Genomic DNA, 17,913 nt, shown 5'->3' on the forward strand with positions numbered 1-17,913 from the left:
TCAGTCCAGTGTTTAAAGATAAATGCTGGGTAATAATGACGTATTTCGGACATATTGCACAGTAATATATTGTATGTCAATAATGTTGTATTACTATGGAAATGCTGCATTCTGATGGCTCTCAAGATGAAAGGCTTTTCAGGTGTTACATGACAGGTTGAATTGACATAATACATTTTCAATTACAGTAATTATAATAATCAGTATTTCCGAGCGGTCTGATAATCTTGGAATCGTCCCTAATCTAAAATGATCATGTGGAAATAAACCGTGGATCTAGTTTAACACTTGCTGGAACACAATACCTTACTAACTTTGACAGGCTGAGGCTGAGTAAGACTGTGCATCCCAAACAGGTGAGAATGCGAATCTCAGATTAGAATGTCAGTTCAGTCTTGCTCTGTGTACCGTGGGATTGCTCAACTATTTTATGGTACACCAAACCACTATATATTCAATAGGACTAGTACAAACTCGCCTCATTGGTCTGGCACACAGAACAAAAGGACAGCATCATTTTCTTTTGTCTGTTACTGAGCCTCATAATGCTGCATCACCCACTGTGGTACAAAACCCACTAACTGACCTGGGCTTATTGCTCCTCCAGTGACTGGTACCTGTGTGTGGGTAAACCGTCAGATTGTGCACCGCTATTTAGATACAAAGCCTCCTTGAGTATAACTACACTATTTCAGTGCTTGCAGTCATACACGGCCAGGTACCATTATCATATTTACTGAAAGCCTCAGGAAAGCTGATAAAGGTATATGCTGTGTGGACATTTTTAGTCATACCTCTCATTCTTTAAAGGGCTTATTAAATCTATGAAGATATGCTAATGTTACTGTATCACTAGTTCGACTGCTTTGAAAATCTTTTAATAGAAAATATGCAGAGATGCAACATGACTTGAAGACTAGCGCAAGGGATGTAAGAAGGCAAGCTTTTTTTACTTGTTTTTCTGAATAGAAAAATCTAAATGCTAAACTCTAAAACAGCTTTTTTTCAAATAAAAAAGGGAAAGAATTAAGCACATTTAAAAACAGAGTGATCAAGTTGGCTGAACGAGGAGAAAATGGGATTCAGTCGATTTTAAAGTACATACAAGTTTTTCCTTTATAACGTACACAGTTATAAACAACAAGCTACTCAAATCCTCTAGTTATTAGGCTATCATCACAGATGCAGTGCAGCACATTAAGAGACTGCTTCAAATGTTGGTGGCATGACTTAATAACAAGTGTGATGATGATGACTGAATCTGCTATCTTATGAATTTTCTGGGCTACCACGTCTGGCCCCTTAAATAGCTCCAAATGTGAAGACACTTGACTAGTAGGCTTTCCATATGAAAAAGAAAAGGTTGTATTTTTAACCTAACCTGTGAATATTGCACAATATGGCACAACATCTTAAGGGAAATATGAGACACAAATAAATAGAAAACTAAAAGTTGTTTCAAGTACCATTTTATCATTTTAAATTATGTGGCAATGTTGGAAATGATACGATCTATATGAACATATAGATGATATCTACAAAATGATATCACAAAAGTCTACCGGAAGCCATAATAGCAGTAGGCTACAGTATTTCAAAACACCATTTTTTTTTTTATTTGTCAGTTTATAATCCAATATGTTATTGTAACATTATTCAGCAGGTTTCATTCAACTTTATGAAGTAAAATGAGTTAATTCTATATGGTGATGCAAGACTTTTGGCCATAGCTGTAATTATGATTTTTTTTTTTTAAATGGTTCCAAGCATATCCTTCTGTTTCCGCTGAAACCTTGGCGGTTGTTGTATTAAACATGGCGAAACTTTGGGAAGTTGGCCCTTTTTAAACGTCTGTATAAAGTATGACCAAAAAAATGTTGACAACAAATTTCAGCACCCTGGACAGTACTTATAGGAGATTAACTATCCCTGTCTCACAGTCAGCCAGACAGCCAGACAGCCAGCATCACTTGGCAGGGGACATGTACCCTTGTGTTGTTTTGTACTGCAATAAAACCACCGCCAATGTTTCAGTGAAACAGTTGGATATGAATACTTTTTTTTAAACTTCATAACTACAGCTATGGACAGAAGTTTTGCATCACCCCATAGAATTAAGTAACGTTGCTTCACAAAGTCGAATGAAACCTGCTGAATAATGTTACGATAACATATTGAATCACATACCTCTTAGTTTTATATATAGGTACTTAACGAAAAACTGAAAGAAATTGAAAAATCTGCCATTTTGAAATCTATGATGACTACTGTACTACTATAGCTAACGGTTTTGTGACATGATTTTGTAGTTTTTTGTATTATTATTGTTATTACATGATGTTAAATAAAAAAATATCTAAATTATCTATGTTCATATCGGGTTTTTAAAAACTATTTGTCAATCCTAAAATTCTAGGTGATGCAAAACTTTTGGCCATAGCTGTAGAAAACAACATATTTGCATGTAATCGTACCACTTCCTAGTGGAATCCGTTTGGAATTCTTCAGTAAGAACTCTGTTTATATTGTCAGCTACATATACATTATTAATAATGGTTCTTTATATACGAGAAGATGCCGATTCATCATTTGGCAATTTATTGTAACTGGTTTGGGTTGTCGTAGTTTTCTTGAGAAACAGCAATGTTGTGGTAGATCAGTTTTTAAGTAGTTTATTCACCACACAGCAGTTTATGTTCTTGACCTAAATCTAAAATGCAAAGAAGCAAAATCATTAAAAAAAAAAAAAAAAAAAAGTAAATCAAATATGGTAGTAGTAAGTGTTCTGTCAGCAACTTGGCGTTTTGCTTTGAAAGAGAAAACAAAGTTTGCAGTCGTCAATAATGTTGTTTGATTACTTTTAAAACAAGTCTTCCAAACTGACATAGTTTTAAATAACACTCCCGATACATTTCACCAACTGGATAACTATAAGATTCTATTTCAGAGAACATGTACATCGATATACTCTATTCTAATTAGAGCAGCGTGTTCTACTTTTAATACCTTTTGGCAGCATTTCCAACACTCCACCATCATCCCCTAGTTTGCAGAACACCGTGCAATATTTAAGAGGCTCTGCGTTCCAGGTCCAGCTCAGCTGAGATGATTCCTCGGGTTCTTGGTGGAGACTGGGGGAAGTGAGTGGGCTGGAATATGGGCTGCATTGTTGTGTGACACTGCTAATATATAAAGGATCTTTGAGTTTGTACAACTGTATCAGCGTTCGAAACATAGCCTTCTGCAGACGTGCTTGCTAGCATGAGAGAGGTGGACGTTAACTGTTTACATACAGCTGTGCCAATTTTTGCCAAGGAGATTTTTTTTTCAAACATATTTAGCCAGGTGTGCGTGTGCTGTTTCATTGAAATAATCAGAAAAGTTAGATATAACACTTAAGAGCATACATGTTTTGACGACGGGGGGCTAACTGTTACCAATGGTCCACTTTCAACCCTGGTATCTACATTTTTGGGGTAATCAGAAAACCTACTGAAACAGCTTGTAAACTTGTGTGTGTGTTAGTGTTTTAACATCCCTGCAGTTAAAGATGGATTCGTTTATGCTATCTGTAAACGGCGTCTTGTACACTGAAGCTCCTGAGATTCAGAGAAAGAGAGACCCGTTCTCGGGTCCGGATGAGTCCATAGCACCTTGGAACTTCAAACTTTTGGCAGCGTTAATGTTCTTTATAACATCTTTGTCACTTTCTGAGAATTTTATTGTGATGCTTGTGACGTTTAAGTTCAAACAGTTAAGACAGCCCTTGAATTATATCATTGTCAACTTGTCTCTGGCTGATTTTCTGCTCTCTCTAATTGGCGGGACTATTAGTTTTCTGACTAATAGTAAAGGTTATTTCTTCATGGGATCTTGGGCTTGTGTACTGGAAGGATTTGCAGTTACATTCCTCGGTAAGTGTACAATCTCCACATTTAAGTATGTCATGCGCTACTGTACGCGACTTCATTGTTCATAAAGATTACATGGTATAAAATTTACATTGTTTAAGCGAAGTTTAAGCTAATCAAACTGTAGGTGGCAGTGTCGTCTCTTTAAAGGCACACACAATGCATACGATACCGTGGAAATGGACACTTACTTTGCTAATGGGTTTAAAAAGATGACAAATTATCATTATCATAGTTGAAAACGTATTTTAAAATGTAACTACAAACTAATATGCCCCTGCAATTGAAGATTTTTTGTTTTTAATATAAAATTCAAAACAACAATATGCTGAATATGACATATCAGGTTATATTAGCATTTACCAGTTTACCGTGGTTTGCCATTTTTTAAAATATACTTTGCTCTACCTTTCGGGGGTTTACAGTGCTTTTACTATAGGAAAACTTTATAAGGGGGGTGTTCAATATTTAATTTAATATGCAATTGTCAACTTTTAGAGCTAGTTCGATTGCGATTGACTCCTGACAATTGAGTTGCAATGAAAGCACAGTAGGTAAACATATCCAAGATGTTCTTTTGAGTATGGCACGCTACATTCTAACATGGCTTTCTAAATTCATACAAAAGTTATGTGAATTCAAAGAGTCTCAAATCAAGTCTAAAGAGCACTCATTGGCACTGAGACGAATTGTGTTCATTTCTTTTATTCATGTATTTATTTCCTTGCATAAGCACTTAAAACTGAAAATGAATGCACAGTATGGGCTTTACTATACTGTACACAGAACACGCTGCGTTAAGGGGTCCATATAAAAACGAATTATTATATCGATATATAGTCAAAGTGGAATCCTTTTGGAATTTTTCATTATGAACGTTTTGTTTACATTAAACGTAATGTCAGCGATTTAATAACGGTTATGAATGGAAGAGAACATCCTGATTAACTGTATGGTTGCATATGCTGAAATTAATAATAGTACAACTTCTGCAAACGATTAAAACATATTCACCTAGCCACCCCCCCCCCCCCCCCCAAATAAATAAATAAATAAATAAATAAATAAATAATGTTATTCCATACAGTATGAACATGGTATTGCAGTATGTAATGCTTTATGTTAACAAGGCAATAATTACCAGTGTGATTATTGCAAAATATTATTGTATTTGTGTTATCTTCAACTCTAACCCCAGACTGAATCATTATTACCAATGAACCCCTACTGACTTCAGAGTAAATGTCACCACAAGTAAACTAATGTTACAGGCATGGGGTAGAAGATGGCAATACAATGAAGAAAAAAAAAACAGACCAGAGTGCAAGGCAAGAGCAATTAGTTTATTAAAGTTTGAAACACTGGGAATAAATACAATCACTAAAAAACGGGTTGAAACTAAGCCATTGCATGTTTGTACAGCATTAGCCCCGCCCCGACCGACCGCCACCCCCAATGATGTAAATGGCATTTTGGGTTTTCTCTCTCAGTATGTATACAACGTTCAAACTATAAAACACACGCTATAAACAAGTATAGTAAAAAAAAAGCGAACCCACATTGGCTTGTAAAACCTGTCAGAAGAATAACTAAACGACATAAAACTAATTTAAAAGCTAAACAAACCCACTAAAGCAAGTACCCACATTTATTTGCAAAATGAATACAATAAGACATAAACAAACATTAAAAAACAAAAAACCCACACTGAGAGAGCTAAGCAAAAACTTACATTTTATCAGGAGCAACAGAACAAACTATTCTATAAGATGTAAAGGCACCAGCCCTCATTTTTTGTATGTAGTTCCAAACATTCTTACATTAAATGTGAAATATATATATATATATATATATATATATATATATATATATATATATATATATATATATATATATATATATATTTCACATTTGATGTAAGAATGTTTGGAACTACATACAAAAAAATGAGGGCTGGTGCCTTTACATCTTTTAGAATAGTTTTGGTGATACCCTAGATTTAGCACAAAGTTTGGTCCTGTAAGGAGAGCTTGTCAGGTTATTTTTCTCACGTGGCTAAGAAACAGTCGTTTCTCTTGGTCTCTGCTTCACACCTGCAAGCAATTGCTTTGTGGAGTCTCACACCAATTAAAATAACAACTATATGGATGAATCACACTAATTTACTGCCCAGGACTAACAGTAAAAATACATGTATTTGATTTACAGAGCAAATTTAAAATGGTTGCAGCGTTCTGAACTCAAATAATTAAAACAAAGCACACATTCCAAGTGCATAAACAGAACATCAGTAGGTCTACTAAAAATACAAAAGCAGATCTCACTTTTAATGTTATAATTTTTAAAAAAAAGAAAACAAATATTTTGTTTTAGAAATCCATTTGTAGTGTGAATAATGTGCACAGTGCAATTCAATGCTACCATTCTCTCCAGGTGTGATTGACGTTAATGTTGAATGTAATAATTTTTTTTTTGGCAGGGATTGTTGCTCTTTGGTCATTGGCAGTTCTTGCCTTTGAACGCTTTTTTGTGATCTGCCGTCCACTGGGTAATATTCGCTTACGGGGGAAACATGCTGCCTTTGGACTGTTGTTCGTATGGTCCTTCTCTTTCATCTGTACCATCCCGCCTACCATGGGTTGGAGCAGCTACACTGTCAGCAAGATCGGGACAACCTGTGAACCTAACTGGTATGTAGCATACACTTTAGTACCATAAGGCCTAATTTTCCACAGTGCTATACCGATAGGGCATGACTTGTATTACTTCATAAGGTATAAAATAATGAACATGTCTTTTAGACTGGAGTATCTAACTTGTGTTAGAGGCATTTTCAACTTAACCATACCTGTACAGAACGACCACCTATAATGAATGCTCTGATTAATTCAGATTGTATCCGTAATATTGATTTGTGTGTTGGTAATCTGCACTACAAAAGGCATAAAAAAATGATTAGTCAATGAAATTGCAAGTTGTCAAACACATTTAGTAGACAGAACAGAATGAAACCTCAAGAGGATTTTTTTTTTCTTTTCCTTTTATTTTAAATGAGAATTCCCTGAATGGTTTTAATTTATATGTGGCTGAAACTTATGAACTAAAGAACCACCTGCTTTCACTACAACAAACTGCATAAAAGAAACAACAACAATATGTGTAGAAATGACACAAATAACACTAAACAAAAGCAGGTGTATTTGCCATTTTAAACGTTGGAGTTTAATTATCTCTACCTTGCACTGTATTTAGTGTTGATTCTGCTCATTCACTTTCCATTGGTTGCCTGGTCCTAGGGTTCAATCCTACTGGCAACTAACATGTGGGTTTGCATTGTATAGGAAAGGTAAGGGGCCTTGCCTCACCTAAAGCGATCTGTGAAGTAGGTTTTGATGCTTTCCCACTGTTTGGCAGATGAGTCTTTGCTGTGGGTATTTAAAATGTCACTCTCACATCTGCTGCATTGTGATCAAACTGTATCTTGAGGCAGGAAATGCAATTTAAAAGTTTTAAAAAGTGGTCAAAATGTAAAAAAATAAAATTAAACAATAAACACACCTTACGTAAACAGTTGTAGCAACACATGGGAACATGTAACACAATAAAATAAAAAGGTCCTTATGTACCCTTTAAGTTCCTCTATGGGAGAGAAGGAAATGTAAGGTTGCTTTCATTAAAGGTCTACCAAGTGGAAGTGTTTTTATCTAGAGGCAAAGCTTTTTGTGTTGTTACCAAAAAAAAAAAAAAAATGTGAAGCTCATCTATAATTGAACTGCATTAACCAGATTTTAATTCCTATGAATACGTTTTTAATATGACCCCATTGTCCCCAGGAAATCATATCCTTGAAGCCGCAAAGTTGTCTTATATATATATAATTCAAGTGAAATTTACACCTGTTAAGAAGCATGAGGAGCCTAATAGCAAAACTTTCCTCTGGAGACACAGAATGTGTGAATTAATATTTATAATCTCCATGTTAGTCAAACAGAATAATGGAGGGGTTTACATCACTGAGATATATATTGGGAAGAAAGCCTATCTGCTATAAAGATTCTGCTAACCTAACATTTCTGCCTAAACCTTATCAGGCCTTTGAAATTCCTGTGGTTTTATTCCTGACACATATTGTCCAGCAAAGAGAAAACATTTCAAAGAAATAACAAGTAGGACTAAACTAGTGACACATAATGTAAGTGTATTTCTAAGCCATTAAATGAACCCTCTGTTGCAATTTACTTGCATTGTAACGGTCACATCTGGCTTCACAGACCATGATTAGCACTAATCTTGGCCTACTATACCTTGATAAAGCATGTCGTATATATCAAAACCTGGTGATGTTGATGTATGTAACTCATCTGTCAAATGGGAGAAAAGGGCAGAACAGTTGTCTGTCTTCCAACAACAAAAAAAAACAAAAAAACATAAAATGTATTGACGTTGTGCTGTATTATATACCCTATAATAGGGGAAATATCTAACCTGGATCTTCTTTTTTTTTCAGGTATTCAGGGAATTACTTTGACCACACATATATAATCACATTCTTTGTAACCTGCTTTATACTGCCATTGGGCGTAATCATTGTATCGTATGGAAAGCTCATGAGAAAATTAAGAAAAGTAAGTCCTTGATTGGTTAAATTATAGTTCTGTCTGCAATGGCCTGTTTAAATGACCATCCACATTGTGGTACATGTGACACATCTGCAACTTTCAAACAGACCTCCATCCGGTTATCATAAGAACAATCAAAACAGATGGTGTAATAAATTATCATAAACTTAAATTTAGCTTAATTGTCGAACCCCCTACAATAACTCAAGCTGTCCAGCCTTGTGGCTTAAAGAGCCATGCTGATGACCTGCTGAACACTGAACACTGGAGACACTTCCAATTTCCAACTTCATTCAGTTTACCTTAAATACTATAGATGTTGTCTGCTAAAACTTTAAAGCTGACTAAAGGGTATCAAAGAAACAGAAAAAGATAAGCTTTATCTAAGACACTGTTTCAGTATATTTGTGTTAAATGTGTTCCTTTTTACTGTACCTTCTGGCAGACAACCAGTTGTCTTTGTATTTTCAAACCAATTAACATCCTTAAAACGAGAAACTTCCCCTCTACATACAGCACCAGGAGCCATATTGCGAAGTTCAATGCAGACATGTCACGTCTCACTCATTAGGAGTGAGACTCGCTTATATATTGGATTCATTTTTAGTATCACTCATAAAAGAAAGGGAAACATAATGAATTTTAATGGCGTATTCCTAACTCTCACAATCTTTTTCAAATCTCGCTCATTTGGCTCTTCTAACCCTGGCATCTCTGTCAACACGCCAAGTATTGTTCAAGTGTCATCCAATTGACAGCCCTGCTTTAAAGTATAACGCACCCATACTGGGACTAATTAGTGATTGCAGGGGGTGGAGTGAGGGGACTTCATCGCTCAAAGTCATTCCTCCCAATGCCTTGAAACAACAATAACAAGCTATAGAAAACCTCTTGCATTAGTTATTAAAGCACCACACTCCCCTAGGTTTCAAAGGGTCTGTGCATATAAGTGGATGTTACCTGAGGAAGAAATGACCATAGTTAGAATCTAATTTTAGTGTCTGTTTTAAGGAATGTTGGCCATACCTATAAAGTCTTGTATACAAAAACTTAATTCTAATTACTGCATTTTTTTTCCCCCAAAAAATGTATCCTTTAAATATTCTAAAAAAGGAAACTGACTATCTGAAACTAATGCAGTATGATATTCAGTGCATATTTAAATCCTCTAGGGAGCAAACTGATTAATTATGAAACCCAGTACTATTTTTTGTACACTAGCAGTTCAACCACATTTACAAAGTCATGTAGTTTTAGGCAGTCTGGTTTGAAGAACATTCTCTGAATATTAAGATGCATTGGAACTTCAGGACTTTGCTGCAAAAGGCTGGGTTAAACTGCAAATGTCATTATTTAACACTGGTCACTTTTCCACAATACTGACTACTGAACGAGCTATTAAAGGTTATTGCTGCTTGTTTAAATCTGACAAACCTAAGGCTGTGATTTGTTATGGGATCCTATGTCACATAAAGTGGTATAGGTCACAGCACAGCCACCTGTGATGGGGGGGCGGGTAAACATGCTAACATTCATTTTCTCTTTTGTACCACTTAAAGCATTGTTCAGTTGTACATTGTGGTAACGTTATAACCCTACAACCATTTCTCTTTTGAAGGTGTCAGATACTCAAGGGCGCCTGGGTAACACAAGGAAACCAGACAGAGAAGTTGCGCGCATGGTCATTGTAATGATCCTGGCATTTATTATCGGCTGGACACCCTACTCTGTTTTTTCCATTCTTGTCACAGCATGCCCGAATATTCATCTGGATCCACGGCTGGCCGCAATCCCAGCCTTTTTCGCCAAAACGACCACGGTTTACAACCCAGTGATATATGTGTTTATGAACAAGCAGGTACTCTTTAAACTTTCGTTATAAGTTGCACACAGTGGGGTCTGTTCAGTGATCTATACACTGGTGGACCTAAACACGGCTACTCTTTAAAATATTACATATAGGGATTTCGTCAGCTGAGATTCTGGAAATCACAATGTTAGTCTCTTTTGTCCATTTAGTGTGGTTCTTACAATATTTAGATCCACCATTTAGATCAAATGAACACACCCCTACATGTATTTGTTGACACAATGTATGACACAATGTATGATACCGATGCTCACTTCAGTTACGGATTCATCATAAATTATTTATCAAAGCAGCACGATTGTACAGTGAAAATAGAATGCAAACTAGACAAGGTAAATGCAGTCCACTTAATACAATGTGTGACCATACTGCTCAGGTGGTGGTCATTGGGTAAAGATCAACTGGGTTATAAAACAGAATGTTCGGATGCTGTACACTAATTGGCTGCTGAGGGGTTTAAACTGTGCATAAATATAGCTTAATGCACGGCGGAACTTATTTTTGTCTAATTACAGTTTGATTAATAAATTATCAATACACAACATATTAAACTCGCAACAGAGAGCCTGAGTATAGTTTTTTATTACCACTCTATTGTGCTTTATTACTTGTTTTTCTCGATAATTTTCGCTAAAAGCAGTATATATATAGTTACAGTCGCTAAGTTTTTAGCCGTGTCATTTCGTACAAATAAATAAATAAATCATATACTTTGATGAAAATTTAATGTCCTGGGAAGTCTTACAGATTTCCCAAGACAGCTCCCTCAAAAAGAATCAGTCCAGGCAAAACCAGTACAGGTGGCAACCCTACATACACACATGGTCTATAAGAGTCAATTATGACCGTATCAAGCACAACTCACTAACTACTTCGATCAGAGAGGTGCTGCAATGACACGAAGCCCTTGCGATGCATTAGCAGTGCATCAGGATTGGCACACACAGCCCGGGGGTGGGCTTCAGGGTGAATAAACAAGAGTGAAAAACAGCATTTTGAGGTCTATTTGTAGATATTTTTAGTTTTTTTTCTGTTGGATGTCAAGTAACCATTTACACATATGTCTTGTATAAAAACAATACCAGGTTCCTTTTGCATCAGATCACTTAAACTGGTTATTTGCAGCATAACCTGCCTCCTCATGATGTAGTTCAATGATGCTGTCATTGTCAGAGCCAAAATCTGTCAAAGAATGCCCTTTGATAACGTTACATTTGGACAAGTGGTTTTCTAGATACCCTACAGTGATGAATGTGCACCTCTAGAACTGTATACAGCTATTGCCAGGGATATGCATCACCAGCGAGGGATAATCATAAAACTGTAATGGTTGCTGAGTTACCAAGGGGGGGGGGGGGGGGGGGGGTGGACCTACCGATAAAACATCCTAGCTTAGTTTCTATTATATATAGTAACTGTCCTACATATTCTAGTTGCATGAAGGTTAATTAAACATGAAAGGTCCCACTCCATATGCACATATCAATCTTTGTAAGCATCCTGCCTGTGAGGGCACATATTTGGCACTCCTTCAGCTCCATTAAAAGTTACTATTTGAAATATCTAGAACTCATAAGCATTGAGTTCAAGCTTTGGCTGCTCAGTTTGTTAAGGTTTGTTTTAAGATGAAAAGTTCAGCAACTTGAAATTTGAACTTGTTATGCTGAAAGGGAATAAAACAGAATAAAAGCAATTATTAAGAACGTTTTCATTTAAATAAGCATCCATAACTATACAACAACTAATGGTTCTACTTTTAAACGTATTAAAATAATCTAAATTAGTTCAGGGACAAATGTTTCATCTAGAAAGACATTGAAATTACTTCTTGTCAAAACATGTCACTGAATTTATTTAGTTTCTCTTTGCATTTTTGAATACGCTTGCTTTTAGTGGTAGTGCTGGCTTTTTTTTCTTTTCTTTTAAGTTCAATTATCTTATTATAGTAGGCAAACTGTTCCCAGCTCAAAGATAGTGGACCTTAAAACTTTGAAAGAATGCATGTTTTTAATTCTGCTTGAATGACTTCTCCTTGATACTCTACTTAGACTATTCTTGCCAGAGGCTAGAAATGACTCCCTTTCACAAACATTAACATCTGCCTTTAATGGAGCTCTTTATGACACATTTAATTATAACAAAAAACGATTGAATTCATTTTATTACATGAAGATTAGAGTGTTGTAGAATCAATAAGTAATCTTGAAAACCAGACACCGGATTTGAGATTTAACAGTAAAAGACACCAGATCTTACTTTCTTTCCCTCAAAGATCATTCATGTATTAATAGGCATAGGTAGGTACTCCTTAGGTACTTAATATTTTATACAAACTGCCATTGCTGTCTTGTCAAGTTCATGAAAGTATTATGTATAATACAGATAATAGGTAGCACTAACCCAGGATGTACTCTATTGATTTGCACTCTCAGTTTCAGTTAATTGACCGATTAGAGTACTTTATGTCATATCACAATACACCCTTGGGTACAGTTGACATCTGCAAATGAAATGTATTGCCAGCGTTCAATAACCTTATGATCTGTAGGTGTAAGTGGTCAGTTGTACAGCTGAACACACCTATAGTATTTTTACCACACATTTAACAGCATGTGTATATCTTATTAAACCTATTCATCATCTTTCATTCTATTTTTTTTTCAGGGAAGGAAATTATTAAATAAAAAAAATTAAAAAACAGTCCCCTTCATACTGTCATTAAAGTCATATGCAGAGCAGAGGAGCCACAGGGAGTCACAAACATTAAAAACCTCAAGGGCATGTCAATGTTAATTTAGTGCGTCTAGCAGAAGGATGCTTCTTTTTAGGTGTGATAGTACAACTTTGACATTCAGTTCCTGTCACAAAACACAAGCATCCAGCTGTGTGAACAACATAATACATTCACAATTAGGGATTAGCAAGGCCCAGTGCACATTTATACCATGCTGCGGTAGTTATTGAAAATAATATTACTGACATCGGAAAAGTAAACCACGCATTGAACATCTAAACAAAACAACAACAAACAAAATGTCTACTATCAAACAACAGCGTCTTTGTTTTTTTCTCCCAATGTTTCCTCTGTGTAATCTCTTTTTTCTTCACTTCCAGTTCAGGAAATGTTTGATTCAGCTGTTCAACTGCAACACAAACGCAGCAGGGTTGAATGCCAACCAGACTACAAATAGGGGGGCTGCAACTGGTGAAAGCAATGATGGAGAGATGTCTACCATCGCTGCCTGCATTGCCACTTCAAACAAAGCTGCTGGGAAAACAGAGGAAGAGGAAAACCCATGCAGCTCCTTTGCTCAAGTGTCAATTCCTGAAAACAAAATCTGTCCCATCTAAAGAGAGGTGCAGCTTGTGCTACTTCATTTATTCATCTGTTATTTTACATTATTTATTTCTACAAAGAAATGATGGCATTTTTAGGCAGTCTATGTATATATACACTGTATATATATATGATCAAATTGTATCACCCTTTATTATTGTGCAGACATAAACCCATAATGTAATTACAACATACTGTATGTCATCTATGGCGACCAGAAACTGTTGTCAGCAAACAAAGGGTTAAAGGGCAATGTTTACATGAAACTCATAATTCTAATTATACTGTACTACAGGTTTTATATGATGTCAAAAGCACCAGCACATCTTTCCCTGAAGGCCAGGCTTAGTTACTTATTTTAAGATTGTTTTCTATATAAGGGGATTCCAGATGATCTTCTTGTAGATGGGGCAGAATGTGGTAGCACACTGTATAACACTCCCTTAAAATCTAAATAAATACAGGAAGGTATTGAAGAAGAACATAAATGTGTTACAGGATGTAATTGGCATGTCTGTGCATCCCAATAGCCTTTACTATACCTGGTAAAATAGTTGCTGTTGTTGCACAGCAAAATCGATTTCAGCAAACCTGATCCCAGAAGGCAATAATATTTAAAAAAAACCAACTGACACTTTAGCTGTTTAACCTACACTGCAGCCAATTCTTTAAAAACAGTGTAGCTCACACTTAACACCACATCTCAACGTTTTGTCACGTCTGTAACCATACTCACACAGCTGTTTATGATTAATAAAAACCCATGACATACATATTAGTGACATTCTAGGAAGTGTTATTTAGTCTTCTCTCTAAGTCCTTTGAGTTCATAATGTAAACTAAATGAGAATATAATTAAAACGTGCATTTTCATGGGAATAAAATATCTATTTTTAAAATGCTTGTGTCTTTGAGCACATTTCTAAAATAAATGTACAGGCTTCTAAATAATTTCTAATACTGGTATGTGCAAAACAAACTGCTGCTTGGACTTTCCCAATTTTGTAACTGCCAGCATTAAATTAGTGTAGTTTTCCAGTACAGTCCCCTGCAACTTCTAAGGCTGCAGTACATGCATGATCATTCATGATCATTATTTGGTGCGCATTATCAGACTTCACTACAACTTTTTAAATGATATTATTATTATTATTATTATTATTATTATTATTATTATTATTATTATTATTATTATTATTATTATTAATAATAATTATATTTTTTAGCACTGTTGAAACAAAACTGACTCCCCTTAACTTTTCAGGGATTTAATGTAACTATTGATAACCACGGCTAAATGATTAAAAGCATTCAAAGGATAAGAAACTTTTTTATTATTTAAGTCCTTTTTATATTAAGTATACAACAATTGCATCTATATTATTAGATACATTATGAAGTCTGCAAGATGCTAAACTTTACCTGTGCAGGATAATGTATGCTTGTATTTTTTTATTGTATAAAGAATCTGGATGTGTAAAATGCGGTGGACCCTGTGTGACATGTCATGTCTAAACATTACCTGGTATTATACACTGTCACAACCTTTACAACCAATCAGATCACTCCATTTCTATAGTTTTCCATTTAAGAGTGTTAAAGAGGCAACATGTGTTTGTGGTTTGTACCTGTTATCAGTAAAAGTTGTAAAGACAAAGGTGATAGGCTGTTATTTTGCATGGCACAGTCACAGTAATTGGGGCAGGTCAACCATAAGCATTTGTTTGTATATTCAGCTTTTTGTGTAAATGTTGTGTATATACATTTGTGGTATGTTTAATGTCTTGCTGTGTTAAAACAACAATTCTAATAAATATACAATTGGATATTTTCCAAATCTTGGTGTTTCTGTGCGCAATATATAGAGATTGCATTCAGAATTTACTGTATTTGAGATATATCTGTGTTGATTAGGATGTAGATGTTGTTTTTCTTTGTACACAAATTGTACATCATTGCATTTGTACTACCTCTTCTAATGAGAAACTTTATTCATAAGCAGGCATGTCAGCCCCTAAGTGCTCATAAGAGTGAGAAAAATGAAAAATCTTAACCTAGACCACTAGATTTTGGTGCTGGTGACAGATCAAGGTTTTTGCACATGGCTGACATCTACGCCACTGACCTAGACTTAAGGCCTATGCACACCGGGAGTGAAGCAAACGACACGACTACAGCATGATATACAAAAAATGCGTTAGGTTACCTACCGTAACCCTGGTTCCCTGAAAGAGAAGACGACCATCAACATGACAATGGGATATCCCTGCCTATTGGGTAGCTATTACTGAGCTCTTTATACCAGAGCTGCCGATAGGCCCCTTCCTGGGATGACGCACTCGGTCCCGCCCACCGAGGGATTAAAACCATCATCCTGAGGAAGCCATTTCTCTTTTTCCTTCTCGAGGTACGGTAAGACCTCTTGAAAGGTCACAACTAGATGATCTAAAAAACAGAAAAAACATGTTTTTATTTTGTAATATTCAGAATGTGGATTTATAGCCAGTTAAAAATGTTACTAAATATAGCAATTTTGACCATGTGATGACCATTTATCACAGAGTGCTGTGTGCCATTGATTGCACCCAGCTATTTCTCCATAACTGCTGTGATTAATGAACCCAGAATGTCTAACATTGCAATTAGAACATTCTCCTCTGATCTCAGGGACCTCTGTTATGCATTTCATATGACTTAATGGGAGAGCTGAAGGCAATAGAAACTGTATTTAACCATGTAACACCAATTGGAGTAACAATCCATCTTCACCTAAAATACACTAATTGATGGATTAATACATGAAAGCCTTTTTGGTCTTTTGAAGTTTGGATTTTTGGCATACTCTAGGTGCTAGGTATTTAAAAATACATATAGTACATGATTTCCGTTACACTAGAGTAGACCAACTAAGACGTAGCTTTACAGTAAACTAATGTGATCCATATGTGTCTCCATCCATTTACGTTACCTTCCATATGATGATGTAGATATCCTTCTGACTGGGGTTAATGACTGAAGTGTAATGCTGGCTCCAGCAATCAGTTTATTTTGCCTCCCTGGCGCATCAGCACACACAACGGCTGTGATGCTGGCTCCAGGGATCAACCACAGTGCGGCTTCCCCAGTGCATCAGCATGACAACCATCTGGATTGAGCTAAGTAGGGTACATCTCTGGGGTCTTCAAGTGGGCACCTTCCATCATCAGTGTTTCGTCGACTAGCCCACGACACCTCAAGAGGGCTCGACGGTGATTCTGGCATCCCAGCATCACCCCCCTCCGTCCCCCACTCAACTCAGCCCAGCTTACTTACCTGTACATCAGCGTTTCTTTCTTTCTATTGTGCTTGGGATCCCCAGCCAGAATCTTTCCGTCTCAACCACAGCCAGTTGCTGCTCCTCTCTGCTGCTTCAGATAAGTTCTTCACTGTGCGACACAACTCTTGTGTGCCACAAATCGTCTACAAGCCACCTCCACTGGGTAAACCACACATATTACACAAACCAAGGTACATAACATATTGCATGTACAGTAACATGCATGTTTTTTTTTATTCTTCTTTCAGTTTTACAGATTGCATTATAGTACTTACATGTTTTTATGTGGTGCTGGCTTAAGGGTCCATTGCAGATTAAATAACTTTAATATTCATGTGAATGCTAATATTAGGATCTGAAGCTGTACACAGAATATGGACATCAAGTTGCCCAGTCTCATACATAATTCAAGAAACATATAAGCAATTTATTTACACATTGATAATTATTATTATTATTATTCATATATATTTATAGGAATTATTCATCCCAAACTGAGTGCATCAAAAACAGTAAATAATGCCCATGTGGTATTGTATTTGCTTACGATTGTAAGTCGCCCTGGATAAGGGCGTCTGCTAAGAAATAAATAATAATAATAATAATAATTGGTGTTGAAAATATATACAGTATATACATGCAATAATTAGCCTGTTACAAATTTGGGGAGAAGATAAAATTAATGTGAGAAGGACCGATTATCATCTCTGAAAGGGGTTATAGGTCAATTATCTATTGCAACAAGTTGAGCAACAATAGGATGCCAAAACCAGCATGTTTGCCACACATGTATACCATTTCTTGTCGACAGTAATGCCATGAATCCACGACACACTGCTGCTAATGCCAGTGCCAAGACT

General features: G+C 36.0%; 1 protein-coding gene across 1 annotated transcript; it reads left to right on the forward strand.

Moving 5' to 3' along the window:
* Positions 1-3,550: 3,550 nt before the first annotated feature.
* Positions 3,551-13,751, forward strand: LOC117418459 (vertebrate ancient opsin-like). Its single transcript, XM_034031541.3, has 5 exons — positions 3,551-3,914; positions 6,391-6,601; positions 8,419-8,536; positions 10,149-10,388; positions 13,515-13,751. The coding sequence occupies exons 1-5, from the start codon at positions 3,551-3,553 to the stop codon at positions 13,749-13,751; spliced, it is 1,170 nt and encodes a 389-aa protein (XP_033887432.1).
* The last annotated feature ends 4,162 nt before the right edge of the window (positions 13,752-17,913 follow it).

This window comes from Acipenser ruthenus, chromosome 13 (assembly GCF_902713425.1).
Source record: "Acipenser ruthenus chromosome 13, fAciRut3.2 maternal haplotype, whole genome shotgun sequence".
Taxonomy (NCBI): Eukaryota; Metazoa; Chordata; class Actinopteri; order Acipenseriformes; family Acipenseridae; genus Acipenser; species Acipenser ruthenus.